The sequence below is a fragment of the Centrocercus urophasianus genome, unplaced genomic scaffold (genome assembly GCF_019232065.1).
Source record: "Centrocercus urophasianus isolate 14NV4802_14NV808 unplaced genomic scaffold, USGS_Curo_1.0 seq_28, whole genome shotgun sequence".
Classification (NCBI taxonomy): Eukaryota; Metazoa; Chordata; class Aves; order Galliformes; family Phasianidae; genus Centrocercus; species Centrocercus urophasianus.
Genome location: NW_024884844.1, coordinates 5,408,283 through 5,421,440, shown reverse-complemented (window position 1 = coordinate 5,421,440; position 13,158 = coordinate 5,408,283). Strand labels below are relative to the sequence as shown.

The window sequence follows — 13,158 nt, the reverse complement described above, 5'->3', positions numbered from 1 at the left end:
AAGTTCTTTGCTGTGTTGGCTCAAAGCCTATTTTTTACCAGTGTGGGAGTAAAATTATTCCAATGAACCAGCAAGCTGTTGAATTCAATTCACAGACGCACAAGAAATCCTGGCTGCCCATACACTGCCCTAACTTTAGCTTGTGATTTACAAAGCTCCAAAATTGACTTTGTCACAATATTCTACATAGTAATTTCCCTTTTGTGCCATCATTTACACCGACTGATCCATTAAATTGTCTGTAAGAAATAGGGAATTTCAGTTGTTTTGTTTTTTATCTGTACATCATGCATCACCCTACTTATAGCCATTCAGTTCCCTGTGGGGCAGGAAAATGAGTTTTCCCTAGGAGAAATAAAGAGGAATCATCAACACGTGTAGCTGACCCTGATTTGCAGAAATTACATCTGCTCACTACAACAGTGTGGAAGATTTCATTTGTCAGCTTTCTCTCTTTCATCAGTAGGTATTATTGTTCCTATGGGAAATGCAACAAAGATTTAGAGGAAAAGAACACAGCTTATCATATGGTAGTCTTTCTTGGCTGGCAGTTTGTACAATCTATCTGACAAGAAGGCTAGATTATTGCCTACTTCATGGCACCAAAAGCTGAAGTTAAAAAAGATGGGTATATCTGAGAAAACCTTTATGTGAGTATGTCATAAAGCAATGCATCATTTCACATTTGATATACTGTGATATATGGCATATTGGGCCACTTAACTGTAGAAAATACTCAGTCTGCACACTAAAAAAGCAATATATTAATTGACTTTATTTTTTCCCCAAATAATACAAACAAGGTATGCCAGGGCCCCCTGGGCAGCAGCTTCCATTTGGGCTGACGTTTTCACAACCTGCTAAAAATTTCAGTCATGTTCAAAACTCTACTCCAGTTTCTCAGAACTTTCTGATGTATTAAATAGGCAAAAAGTCAGTTTTTCAGCATCCCTCAAATGACTGACTGCTGTCATCCTATGGGCACACCCATAGGAAGCAAATCTAATGCCAAAAGAATAACGGTGGGTGGATAAAATGTGAATAAAGATTTCCAAACAGACTTGTAAAGAACAACCTGGAAAATAAGTGTAGTGTGATACTGTGACAGTATCTGGGATTGCATTACGTGATGTTGAACATTTATAATAATACTAGTAAAAAAAAAAAAACCACACAAAGATGAAAAGTGAGGGGTTTTGGAAGCCAAACAGCTGCAAGCACAGTATAAGACAGCTTGTTCTTGAAACTGATCTCCACAATTCTGTTGTATTATCACTTCTATGTGAGCAATCCAAGCTCTGTAGTTTCTGTCGGAAATGAGTGGGATCCAAATGAGGGGAAATAAGTCTTGGGAAGGATCTTTCTGAATAACAAAGGGTTTGTGAATCACTGGTCTATGCTACTTCCACACTAAAGCAGTTCACAAAACATCTCACTCTGAATTGTCCTTCTTTTACAGCCCCAGACTTCAACTCATTGTCCAGGCATTCAAACCTTGGGTGCGTGTGATTTAAAACAGGAAACCTCCTAAATGAAACTTCAATAGATAGAGATGGTTAAAAGACTTTGTATTTCCACGAGTCATTATATCAAAATGCAAACACATGTACACTTAGCAGCCTTGACCAATTTTCCTATGTCAGCAGAATGTAAGCACAGCTACAGTAGTTGTCTGGTGGCAATCAAATCTCAGATGACTTGCAAGAGTGAGTGCAACTTGGTAATGAGATCACCCATCATCTCAGATGCAATAAAACGAAAGTGAAGTAAATCTGGACCAGAGTGGAGATGAATTGCAAGCCAAAATCAATATATTTCCCAATTTCACTAAATGGTTGGGAATATGACTCATCTCCAGGAAACCAAATAGATAGAGCACAGATATATTTTACGTTGGCTCTTTCCAAGGGAAACTGTAGCTGTGGTAATTTATAGGTTAATAAACAAAGGAGTCCTTATTACTCAGCTGAACAAATACAATGATTCTTCACAATTGGCCTGCTGAAAGGTCACACAGTAATAAAAGTTCTGATGGTCCCAAGCAATGTTAAGAAAATACTAATTCAAGGCAGCTGTTTGTTCTCTCAAAGCATTAGATATTTCAATCCTAAAACCATTTCCTTTGGTTAGATTTTGGTTTGCAGAATAGGAAAGCCCAGAAGTCTCTTGATAGTGAGGCAAGTAACATGAGGTACCTGCAGAGTGCTACACTGCACTGCAAGGCTCTGTGAGCACTGCAGGGCTGACCAACCTGACCAACCATCCATCATCCTGGTCAGTGGGGTCAGCTACATGTATTGCTCCTCTCTACCTTCTGTCTTCAGTCAAAATGGCTCTACTCAGTCATAAAACTGCTGTACAGAACTCTAAGCTTAGCTACGGAAGCTGACATTAATGTGGTGATTATGAATATCATAGAGAAGATCTCTTTCACAGAAGAAAGCTGCACTTTGTAGAGCTGTGGAGGCTTATGAGGAGAGTCCCCAGAATTATCAGAAACACAAATCAGTCATATATTCAAAATCAAAATTCAGAAGAGTTCTGTGCAAGTTCCATTCATGGTTGCAAAATATTAAATCAAACTGAACTCTGAAAGCAAATTTGTGCACTGATGTTGGTGCTGCCAGCTTCTAGCTTGGAAGCTGTCTAGGAGTGAAGGATGTTTTGCCAGCAATGATAAAAGCAATCCAGATAAAATGTCACTCAAAAATTCATTTCTGAAGAAGAAATAACTGTGATAGTAGTTAGGGAGCACTCAATATATTCATTATTTCTGTCTTCTCCCCCATTTCTACTGGTAAAATGGAAACCCGAATACACCATGTGTCTGGAAAAATCTTTCTCTTCTTTCTAATGATACTAAGATCATATTACAATCCAGACATAAGCACTACATTGAAGCATAAAGTCACCTCTGGAGCAGGAAGTATAGTGTAATACTGAAATATGAGGCACCCAAATAAAATACCAAGGGAAAACACAGGAGGCAGAACATGACCACCATCACTAGAATGAAATCTAGAAGAACGGGAATGTCACAGCACTAAGATGGTTAAGTAAATCCTAGCACAGAGACCACAGATTTAAGCTTTTATCTCACCTGTTGAAGATTCCTTTAGGCCAATATGTGTAGCAATAAACAGAAAGGTGAAACTACTGTAATTCTTTACTCAGATGTCACTGCGCAGTTATCCTCTGCTCTGGGGCAATTCTCCACAAAACATCAGCCTGGATCCCAGCTCAAATCATTTGTTTCCAGAACACAGTTTGAGGCATACTCCAGTTGAGAAGCTAAAGGGTCTGCTCCGTACAGAATTCCCATAACTGCTCATGAAGCCATGATGTGGAACAGAGCCCTTCTATATTTGTAAAGGATCATGCTGTAATTTGTCAGCAAATCAAGTACTGCTAAGGAAAGAGGGATTAAGATCATCCACCTAAAGCTGTGTGACTTGGCAGATACTGGTTTACTAGGTATTGCAATGGCTGAAAACCTATTTAAGAACCCGAAGCATAGTTAAAAACTCTCACCTGCTTGACTTCAGCCTGTAGGTGCCGGAGCTGTAGGCACTGCTCTAACCTCTTGTGAGTTTGGTCAGCATTAAGCTCCAGCTCATGCTGTTTCTCATGAAGGAATTCCAGCAGCTCTTGTACCTGTGTTGCAAGGTCGATGTCCTTTTCACAGATCAGCTCGATGCCTACAATAGAACAACATGCAGAGAGAGATCTTGCACTTATTTGCAATTCTAGTCATTGTCCGAACTTCAAAATTATTTCCCACCTAAAACACTGATCTGCAAATCTCTCAGTAACACTTTCCTCAATGAGTTCTCTCCCAGGGAGTTTTTGGCTTTTGTGTAGTTTCCCATTCTGCACCACTATATTTTCCTACACAGTAGTGGTTCTCTGCTGATGATTGCTCACCTCATTCATCAGCATCTGAATAGTAGAACGCTACTAACCGTAGCCTTGCCCAAACATAAAGTTAACTTTAAAAGGCAGAAATAACCTCCCTTTGTTAGATTAAACCAATGACTTATGCTTTACAAATACAAATTAAAAAGAGGGAAAAAGAAGAGGAAGAAAACAGAAAAGTGAAATAAAGTAAATTCTAGCTGCCAGATACATTGCCATGAGTGTGTGGAACTCCACAGAGGAAACATCTTTTCCATCTGGGCACTTTACACGATCATTAGCAACAATTTAGTTAAAAACGACCCATTCATTCAGAATTACTTCAAAAAGTGACATCAATCCATTCCTCATCTAGCAGACAGAAAATAGTACCAGAACTCCTATGCCTTGTATTTTGCATGAAAAGGGAGAACACTTGTATAACCTGGTCTGAATTTCATAGCTGAACCTTATTTGATTAGGAGGTGGAAACTGAGACCTCCTTAGGTCCCTTCCCACCTCCTGAATTTCCTGGTGGGCCTTGCGTGTGTCAGTTACATGAAGTACAGTGCAGAGCATCACATCTTCCTTCTTTATCACACGAGAGTGACAGCATTGTTGGGTACTTTACAAATGTAATGTAATTGTGAAAGCTTGGCCTGGAGGAGTTATGATGCCATCCTGTCTTACTGTAATCCCTGTAATTACAAACTAATAAAGATCTGACTCTTCCCTTATTGAGGTCAACTGGAATTTTGCCATTGGCCTCAATACAGGGAGGATCAGCGACCTAATATGAAAATAATCAGATTGCAGTAATGCTGAGAAAACACTACACTTTTCTCCAAAGCCATTTGATTTCATGGAATAATAGGACATTATACAAGAATTGTGCTAATTAGAAGCTGCTGTACAGAAGGTTGTGTATTGTTTTTAAAACTGATTTAGAAAAACGCCTTTTCTTCCCCCTTTCTCTTCCTCAGAGGCTTGTAACTTTCATTCTCCCTCACAGTGGTATCCACAGAGGACAGTACACAAAATAAATATGACCTTATGATTGACCTTATCCTCTTTTTCCTGGTTTCTGGTTTTAGCAGGAAGAAAAAAAAAAAAAGAAAGAAAAAAAAAGAAGCATAAAGGAATGCAAGCAATTGGCTTATTCCCTTTCCCAGCCAAAACCAAACAGTTTCTTCATTACCAAATAAAGTGGAATGGCCCCTGGCTTCCCATTTAAGATCTGGAAATCTAATATACGCTTCCATTCTTAGGAGTGAAGTTTCTTTCAAACGCCAGACACCAAGCATTGTTACTACAATTAGCCTGCATATGGTTCTGTATCCTCAGGACATGACGAGCTTCCTGTATGCTTGACTTCACCACACCTTTCTGATATTAAATGCACCGTTTTCCTTCATGCAGATTCAGCTGGTCTGGTTTTGATTGTGCTAACTCATCAGCAGCAACCAGCAAGCTGCCTGGGATGCTATCCAAGGGCAGCCCGCACTCCCCATGATGAATGGTCTGCCCTTTCGTGCTTGTCATGTGTCACACAGATTTATTCTGCAATGCCAGTGCACGCAGTGAGAGCACTTATTCTTCTCAAAGATTGGTTTGCAAATTGGAAACCTTTGCTTTCAGAATAATTTCATACATAAAATCTTTACATTAAGTTTTGATAGACAGGAAAGCGCAGCTGACTTTTTGATAAACTGAACTTGGTTGCCATTCTTTTTTTCTAATGCCTTGGCCCGTACAGCAGATATCAGTGAAGGATAACGAATTGAAACTACTTCTAAAAAATAATTACAAGGAGTACCCACTCTGGCCAACATCCTGCAAGACATGCATCAGTTACAGCTGTGCTATTTGCATTGTCAGATACTATTCAACGTATGGAAGAGGTATTGCTTTTTGACCAGTACAGAGCTCTTCTGGAGCTGCTTTGAACCCGCTTGTAGGCTGAACTGTTACCAGCCTGGAACACAACAGTGCAGCATCCTCTTCTTGCTGCATCTATTTTCTGTGTTATAAGTGAAATCACAAGCAAAATGAAACAGACTTCCATTTCACTTTGAAGCAATGCAATGCTAGGAAAAGACATGAATGATTTTAAGTTTGACATCCAGGACACAACAAGGCTTTGAATTTTCCACATAACAGGCAGGGACTGTGTAAATTTCCCCAACATCAGTTTCTCATCGTATTTTTCAGGCTTGGCTTAGAGAAGTTGCCTTAGACATAAAATGCCAGATCCATGAATCTTTAGCGACACCTGACTGGTGCTTATGGTGACAACAATGCTAACAATGTGAATGCACTTAAATAACAAATTAATTGTGTGCACTCAGTCAACAATTAAAGAACATCCCGAATTGGAAGGGACTAATATGGATCATCAAGTCCAAGAGTGTAACTACTTTTAGTACCTAGAACATGAACAACTGAGGGATGTACCACTGATGTGTATGTGTCGTCAGTGCAACTTGAGTCAGGGTGTTAAATCCCTGCTGAATCACAGTCCTAAACTCTCAGAAATGCCTAGACTACCTCTTTTGGAAACATCAGAACACTTTAAATGTATCAAACTAAACACTCTACAATCATTATCCTTTTTTGAGAATTTTTGGACACATTTTCACCCATGAATCCCCTCTGATCGGGGTGTCCTTTGATATCAGTACTAGAACTGCAATCAGCCTGGAAAAACAGCAGATAGTTCCACTGAAACAGAAAGTGCTGGGTCACTAAAAGTCGGTCTTCTTGAGAATACTGCTACAGCATTCTCTTAAAGCAAACTTCTTTCCCAAATTACACTAATATTTGTGAGACATGGACACAATTTGAAAGTACTGCGGAATTGCAGAAGATGTGACAACTCCCAGATCTTACGTGGTCCCTAACAAAACCAAACATTTACTTGCAGAGGAATTATTCTTATGATGAAAACAGTCTAATCCAAAGCAGGATCACTCACACATGCTGCACCAGTGGAAAGAATCACAGGACATAACTCTGTGCTGTACGGCATTTTGGAAACAGTGGATTTGTAGATATGCAGTGTGTACACAAATATCTGCACAGAGTCTGATCTGGTCCATTGTAGAACAATTGGATATGCTGCATCCAATGCACAGTATTCACATGGACTTCCAGACACTCCACGTTCTGGTAAGAATCGCTGCTCCAAGTCTGCATCACACATGCAAAAAATATGGGCAAATGTCTATAATCTTTTTCTACCTGCACAAGATTTCCAAGTGAAAAAGGCATTATGCATGGAAAAACCTGGATGTAATTCTATCTGACAGACTTGCTTAAGGACAGACAGGCTTAAAGACCTCCAAGCCAAACTCCAGAATGATCAAAATTAAATCAGGTTCCTGCGTGATACATTAAAAAGAATAAAGCTGAAAGAGAGTTATGGGGAAGGAAAGAAACCCCAGGCACTTAAGAGTGGACGGTTAGGTGGGATGTCCCTGAAAAAAGCTTCTTTCTGCCTTTATCTTCTATGGTTGTAGTTGAATTTTGATGGTAGTGGTGGTGACACTGTACAGTGCGAACCAGCAATACTGATTTCCCAGAACCCCTGCAAATTTGCAGTTCTGGCAGTAAGAACAATAATCTCTCATGCACTGAACGATTGTGATATAGGACTCAGCAAGAGGGAGTAAAATTAAATGAATTTTTTATGGACTATAGCTGTCCTTTATTACAATAAGAAACAGTAGGCTCCCAAGAGCAATCTCTCTCCCTTATTTTGCCATTCTCCCAGCATTTAGCATTCTGTGCCTGGCAGATCTGACCATTACCTTTGATTAACTACAGTTACTCTGCATCCCTATGAGGCTTCCACTTCCTTGCCTTTGGGAGCAATGGATTTTTATTGGGTAGGCTTTAAAGAAGGAGATCTCAGATAATCTTATAAAAACATTCTAAAAGTCACTTCATTTAGTTGCTGATCTTTTGTCTGTAATCCAAAAAAAAATTGTTTCTAACTTCTTCATAAACACAGAATTAGTTTGTTGTTTTTTTTTTTTTTCCCTGAAGAGCAGTCCCTGATGCTCCTGAGTCTGCACTGTTCTGGATGATATTCTTTTCCTCCCATGAATTACTGCTCACATTAAGATGCTTCCAGGATGCACCAAAAATGAGTAGTAACTGATGTATTAGGACCAATTTGCTAGCCTGGAAAGCAAAAGAGCTGAAGCACAGGACCAGACACTGTGTGGGCAGAGCTCATATCATCTCACACACATGGTTCACACAATGCTTGTCTAGTTCAAAACACACGCCTGCAGCAAACCTACAGCCTCTGCTGAGTACAGCTTGCCAATCAGGTTGAATACTGCCAATTTTTTATTTTTAATCCTTTTTTTAAAGGTGAATGTCTAGGAGTAAAATGTTAGCCAAAGAATAAATCCATAAAAATCTTTTTTATTTTGGTAGTGCATGTGAGGAGAGACAGAAAAGAATTGCTCTTGCTTTGCACTTTTCCAGACATTTAAGAAGGTTTAAACACTTTGCAAATAACTTTCACTTCCAGACTTTATGCAGTGATTAATCTGAATTACGATACTCTTTTTCCAAACACAAAATGCAAGGATACAAAAGTCCTGATTCATAGGATACCTTAGAAATAGGATCCCACTGCTGAGAAGAGTAGATGAAGTAGATAGACTCCCTATCAACATGAATCAAGTCTGTCACTTAAGTGCACATGCCAAAAGCTTTTTGCATCCAAGTGGCTATCTTTAACTTCCAAGTGCACATTGAAAAGGAAAATTCCACTATGGTTTATCAAGTTCCCTTTTTATACACAAAATAATTCCAATTAGAGCTGGCTGGAAACAAGAATTCAATTTCCTGATAAATTTCAAGGCTCTCATATCTGAATTCTCTTCTATAGGGCTTCTGGTTAGCTAGCTTCTCTTTCCTCTGCCTCTTTCTCTCGCTCCACCTTTTTCTCTTCTTTGTCATCTATTCTGAAATAGATCACAAACTCTACTGGCCTGCAGTTGCATAAAACTTTCTGAATGAAACTTAAATTTCAGCTTTACTTCCATACTGAATTTCCATTTCAAAGGAACAGCGATTTCTGATGTGTGATCCTGACTCAAAGAATTTTCCAAAATCCTGGAGCGGTTCTGGTTGTGGAGAAAAGCTTTACAACAGACTGAATTATGTTAAAAGTTGATGTGCTTTGTACGTACTGGTGTATTTTTGAAATGTGTTTTGGTTATAGGTGGTGTTTCTTTCCCTTTTGTTTTGTTCCTTCTCATACAAAATAGAGAACAAATTGTTCCGCTCACCTGAAGCCTGGACCTCCATGATGTATTGGTGTAAATCTTGCCCTTGCTGGATGACTTCAAAAGTCATGTTGTTCATGGCCAACTTCCTCTCAGTGTGACGCTGTAAACGCTGCTCAGCCAGAGTAAGGTCCTCGGTATTGAAATCATTCATTTGTCTCAGCAGATCCTCATTCCAGGCATCTAACTCTGCTGTAACCTTCATGGACACAAGATAGATACTATATTCAATCAAGACCAATGAAAAATCTTGCTTTCAAACCATGCATCAATAACTGAAGTACTTCACACTGTGACTGTGATCCAGAAACCCTTGAACCACAGCCTCAATACTCTGGATTCTGCCCATTAATGGTGACAGTCCTCATTTTGCCAAGCCAAGGATCCATGAAAAGATTATCAGTCCAACAAGAAACGTGACAATTTTTTTTGCATCCAAGTCAACCCTGCACAGTCAACAGGGCACTGTACTCATATGGATGGTGGTATAAATGCTTCTGAATAAATTCAAATTTAAATGAAGAAAAAGTAGTAACAGAATTGCAAAAATACTGTGACACCTCTGTCCCCAGAACCCAAAATGCTCTAAATGTTCATTAAAACATTCTGCATCACTCTGTATGTTAAAACTGCAGGTGGAAATATTTATCATTAATAACATGTATTCTTTTTCTTCATAGAATTTAAATTATAAGCTGCTTCCATTAAGCTCTAAAACATGGATAACTAATACATTTGCAGAATTATTACTGATCTAGTACACTGTGAGCAGTACCTGTTGTTAACAGAGATCACGAGACCTAACATTTTATTATGAAATCGGTGAGTTAATCCCCACAGTAGACCTATGTTGTGCTTCCAAGGATCTGAAGTCTTTTTAAGGGTCTTCATGCTAGCTTGAGAAGGAATAGGCCCCGTATAAATTTGTTTTGTAGATCTCAAAGATTTCATACTGGGGAATGAATATAAATAACAGACTTCTACAGACAGGCAAAGCACAGCACAGAAACATCGCTCTCGAGGGCTGGGTGAATCACCAGGAGCATCACAAAGGGGAGCTATATTATCTGCAAATAACTCATGGGAACGTGCAAAATATTCTGCAGCTTTCTCTGCATCCTAATTCAAACAGGCAGTCTGATGACTCTAGCAGTCCATTACTGTATTTTCTGTGTTTCACATTTTAAGTCACAGTTACTCAACCAATACTGAAGTCCCACTCTATTTTTTGCCTGTTTAATTAACATAATTAACCTACCCAAACAGCCCAGTCTCCTTCATACCAGAATCTGCTATTGCAGACAAAAAGAAGGAATGTTCTGGTGGCAACAAATCAGGACAAGGAGAGTGGAAATAAATCATATATGCCTGAATTCTGATTCATAGGTCAACTTGTCAAAGCTAGATGGAGGAAAGCTAAATCCAGATATTTAGATTCACATTTTGGCACGTTACAATATAGTGAGAGGCTCTCTGTTTCTCGTAAAAGTGCTCTTCAGTGCCTGTGTGCAGTGAGATGCTTCGTTTCCTCAGTAGCCAAGGTTCAACATTTTCCATTTGGTTTTCTTTTCCACAAAGCATAACAACAAATGCAGTGCAGACACTGGAAGGGTACCCAAAAGGACCAGCTCTCAGCCCCTCTCTCATTAGCATGAACAGGAGAGCACAGCTTTGCTTAGAAGGGAAAATATATGCACAGGTTTTCAGTTCTTTTTTGAGAGAAGCAAAAAAGCAGATTTACTGAACCAAGAACCTGGGATCTCAGCTGGGTGAAAGGCAAGGTGAAAGGCAGAGTGTGAACATCCTGAGGAGTTTCTATTTCTCTTCAGCTGTTTCCCATCACCCATTCCACTCAATTAACTCTAAATAATAACTACCTCTGCAGTCCCTTTGGCCCCATTCCTGACTCCAACAGCCTCTGATTCATTTACACACTATAGCTGGAGTCCCTGAGCTGTGGGAGCTTCTTGGCAGATTCAACAGTTCTGGAGAAATGGTTGGAGTAGATGCTGGAGAACGGTTCTATTCAATGTATTTATGTTAGAGAAATATACTTGACTAATTGCAATCAGAACTGAATGACAGAATAACAGAATGGCTTGGGTTGGAAGGGACCAAAAGGATCATTGAGTTCCAACCCCCTGCCATGCGCACGGTTGCCAACTAATTTTTCCTAATATGCAACCCGAAGTAATGATAGTAGAAGAGATCAAAACAGTCAAAGAATGTGTTATATTAGTTTGCTCTTACAGCCATGCTACAATATGGGGATTCTGATCAAAACTTGATCTGTGTATGTTTATGGACATCTTCAGGCCAGGAAAACACAAGTATTCTGGAGGGCCAAACTACCAGGAACGTTGAGGGTGGACATACAAGGGAATCAACAGATGGTCCCATCCACATCTTCCAGTATGCTGAGACCAAGCAGCCCAGTGCAAATGCCTGGGTTAAATCTCTCTGCTCTGATGCCATTTCTTTTTGCAAGCTTTTCCATGTGCTGTGAAAGGGACACTGAGCAGCACTGCTTTTATTCTCCTGTTCAAATTGGTGGTTCCAATTAAACAGGAAAGGACAGCACTGGCAAACAGGACACAGGCTGATACACTTCTGGGGATGCAACGCCAGATCCAAAGGCTTCATGTCTTCTCATCATGGCCAGGAACTGGAGCTCAGATTGCATCTGAGTGTCTCCAGACAGACAGACAGGCCCAGCAGGGATTGCTGGTCCAGTGCCAGTTCCCACGGGGACAAGGAGCACATGCAGTGACACAGTGACAGTGGACAGAAGGGAGGAAGGAGGGAAGTCAGCTCCAAGTGGGAGCTGAAGAAAGAGTGATCATTACCCCATGTGCTGGGTTTGGGGAAGAGAGGAAGGAGTCAGACACAGCAAGAGGTGGAACATCACCAAGTTCCTCAGGCAAAGCTTTTGTACAAGAAGGTTGGGTACATTGCTCTGAATAACCAAGACAAACAGATGGCTGGAAGGGAATCTAAAGCATACAAAGGCAAAGAAGCAACAGCAGAGCTGTGATAACAACCCAGGTTTTCTGAATCCCAATCTGGTGCACTATCCCAGAGACCGTGATGCTTTGCAGATCTCATTAAGACACTTCCTTTCCTGTCTGTGCAGACAGTGCCTCACAATCCCACCAGTTTCTGTATTTCAAACTGGATCACTTGGAAATGGTCCCAGTCTGAATTTGAGTACCCAACTAGTTTGACTGGGATATAGGGAAAATGATTTGTTTTTCTTTATGAAGGGGCTGTAATTAGGCAGTTCAGTTAACTACACATGTATATTTTTCAAGTCCAAAAAAGGACCCTGGATGCTCTCACAGAAGGGGTCAGGCATTGACATCTATGATGAAAATTAATACAGTTTCATCTGATGTAGTCTCATCTCCTAAATCGTGGTAAGAGCCAATTATATCAAACCAATGTCAGAAATTGTCTCAGAAATGAGGCTCCCTTGGCCTTGAACACGTTTAATTCCCTTTTGACCCAGAAGAATGGCTGATTTGAGTTTATTCTGTTCATCTACTGGATTTTTGGTGGGAAGAAATGATAGTACTTCTTATGTTTATTCCTTTTTCTTCACAGTGTTTGTGATTCTAAACAGACCTCAGCATCCTTCACATGCCCTGGAAGAATAAGAACCCTACTAAGAGAGAAGCTCTGAGCTCTGCTCAAATGTGGGATGAGAGAGAAATAGAAGCAGAAGGATCACAAGGGCAGCAACAGTGGAATTGAACAGGCCTGCATTAGTAAAAGCAGCAGACTGACCTCAGATTTAGCAGATGTATCCAAGTACTCACACTTCTCCAAGGAAATCTGCACACACACTTCTCACTGTCAAACTCATTCTGGAAGGAACCATACTCCTTCCTTGCAGGACGTAAGATTGGTGGCCAAAAAACAGGTTCAAAGTACTAAAGGAAGATCAAGTAACCTGAGT

At 40.1% G+C, this 13,158-nt stretch overlaps 1 protein-coding gene across 7 annotated transcripts in view; it reads right to left on the bottom strand.

The window, feature by feature from the left end:
* Window positions 1-13,158, bottom strand: part of KALRN (kalirin RhoGEF kinase) — a 447,237-nt gene that overhangs the window by 137,903 nt on the left and 296,176 nt on the right. For all 7 annotated transcript variants that reach the window (XM_042827277.1, XM_042827280.1, XM_042827273.1 and 4 more), the window contains 2 exons: window positions 9,204-9,399; window positions 3,532-3,698 (listed from right to left, as the gene is read on the bottom strand). In XM_042827277.1, the coding sequence (XP_042683211.1) occupies window positions 3,532-3,698; window positions 9,204-9,399 (363 nt within the window). The remainder of the gene's footprint in view (window positions 1-3,531; window positions 3,699-9,203; window positions 9,400-13,158) is intronic.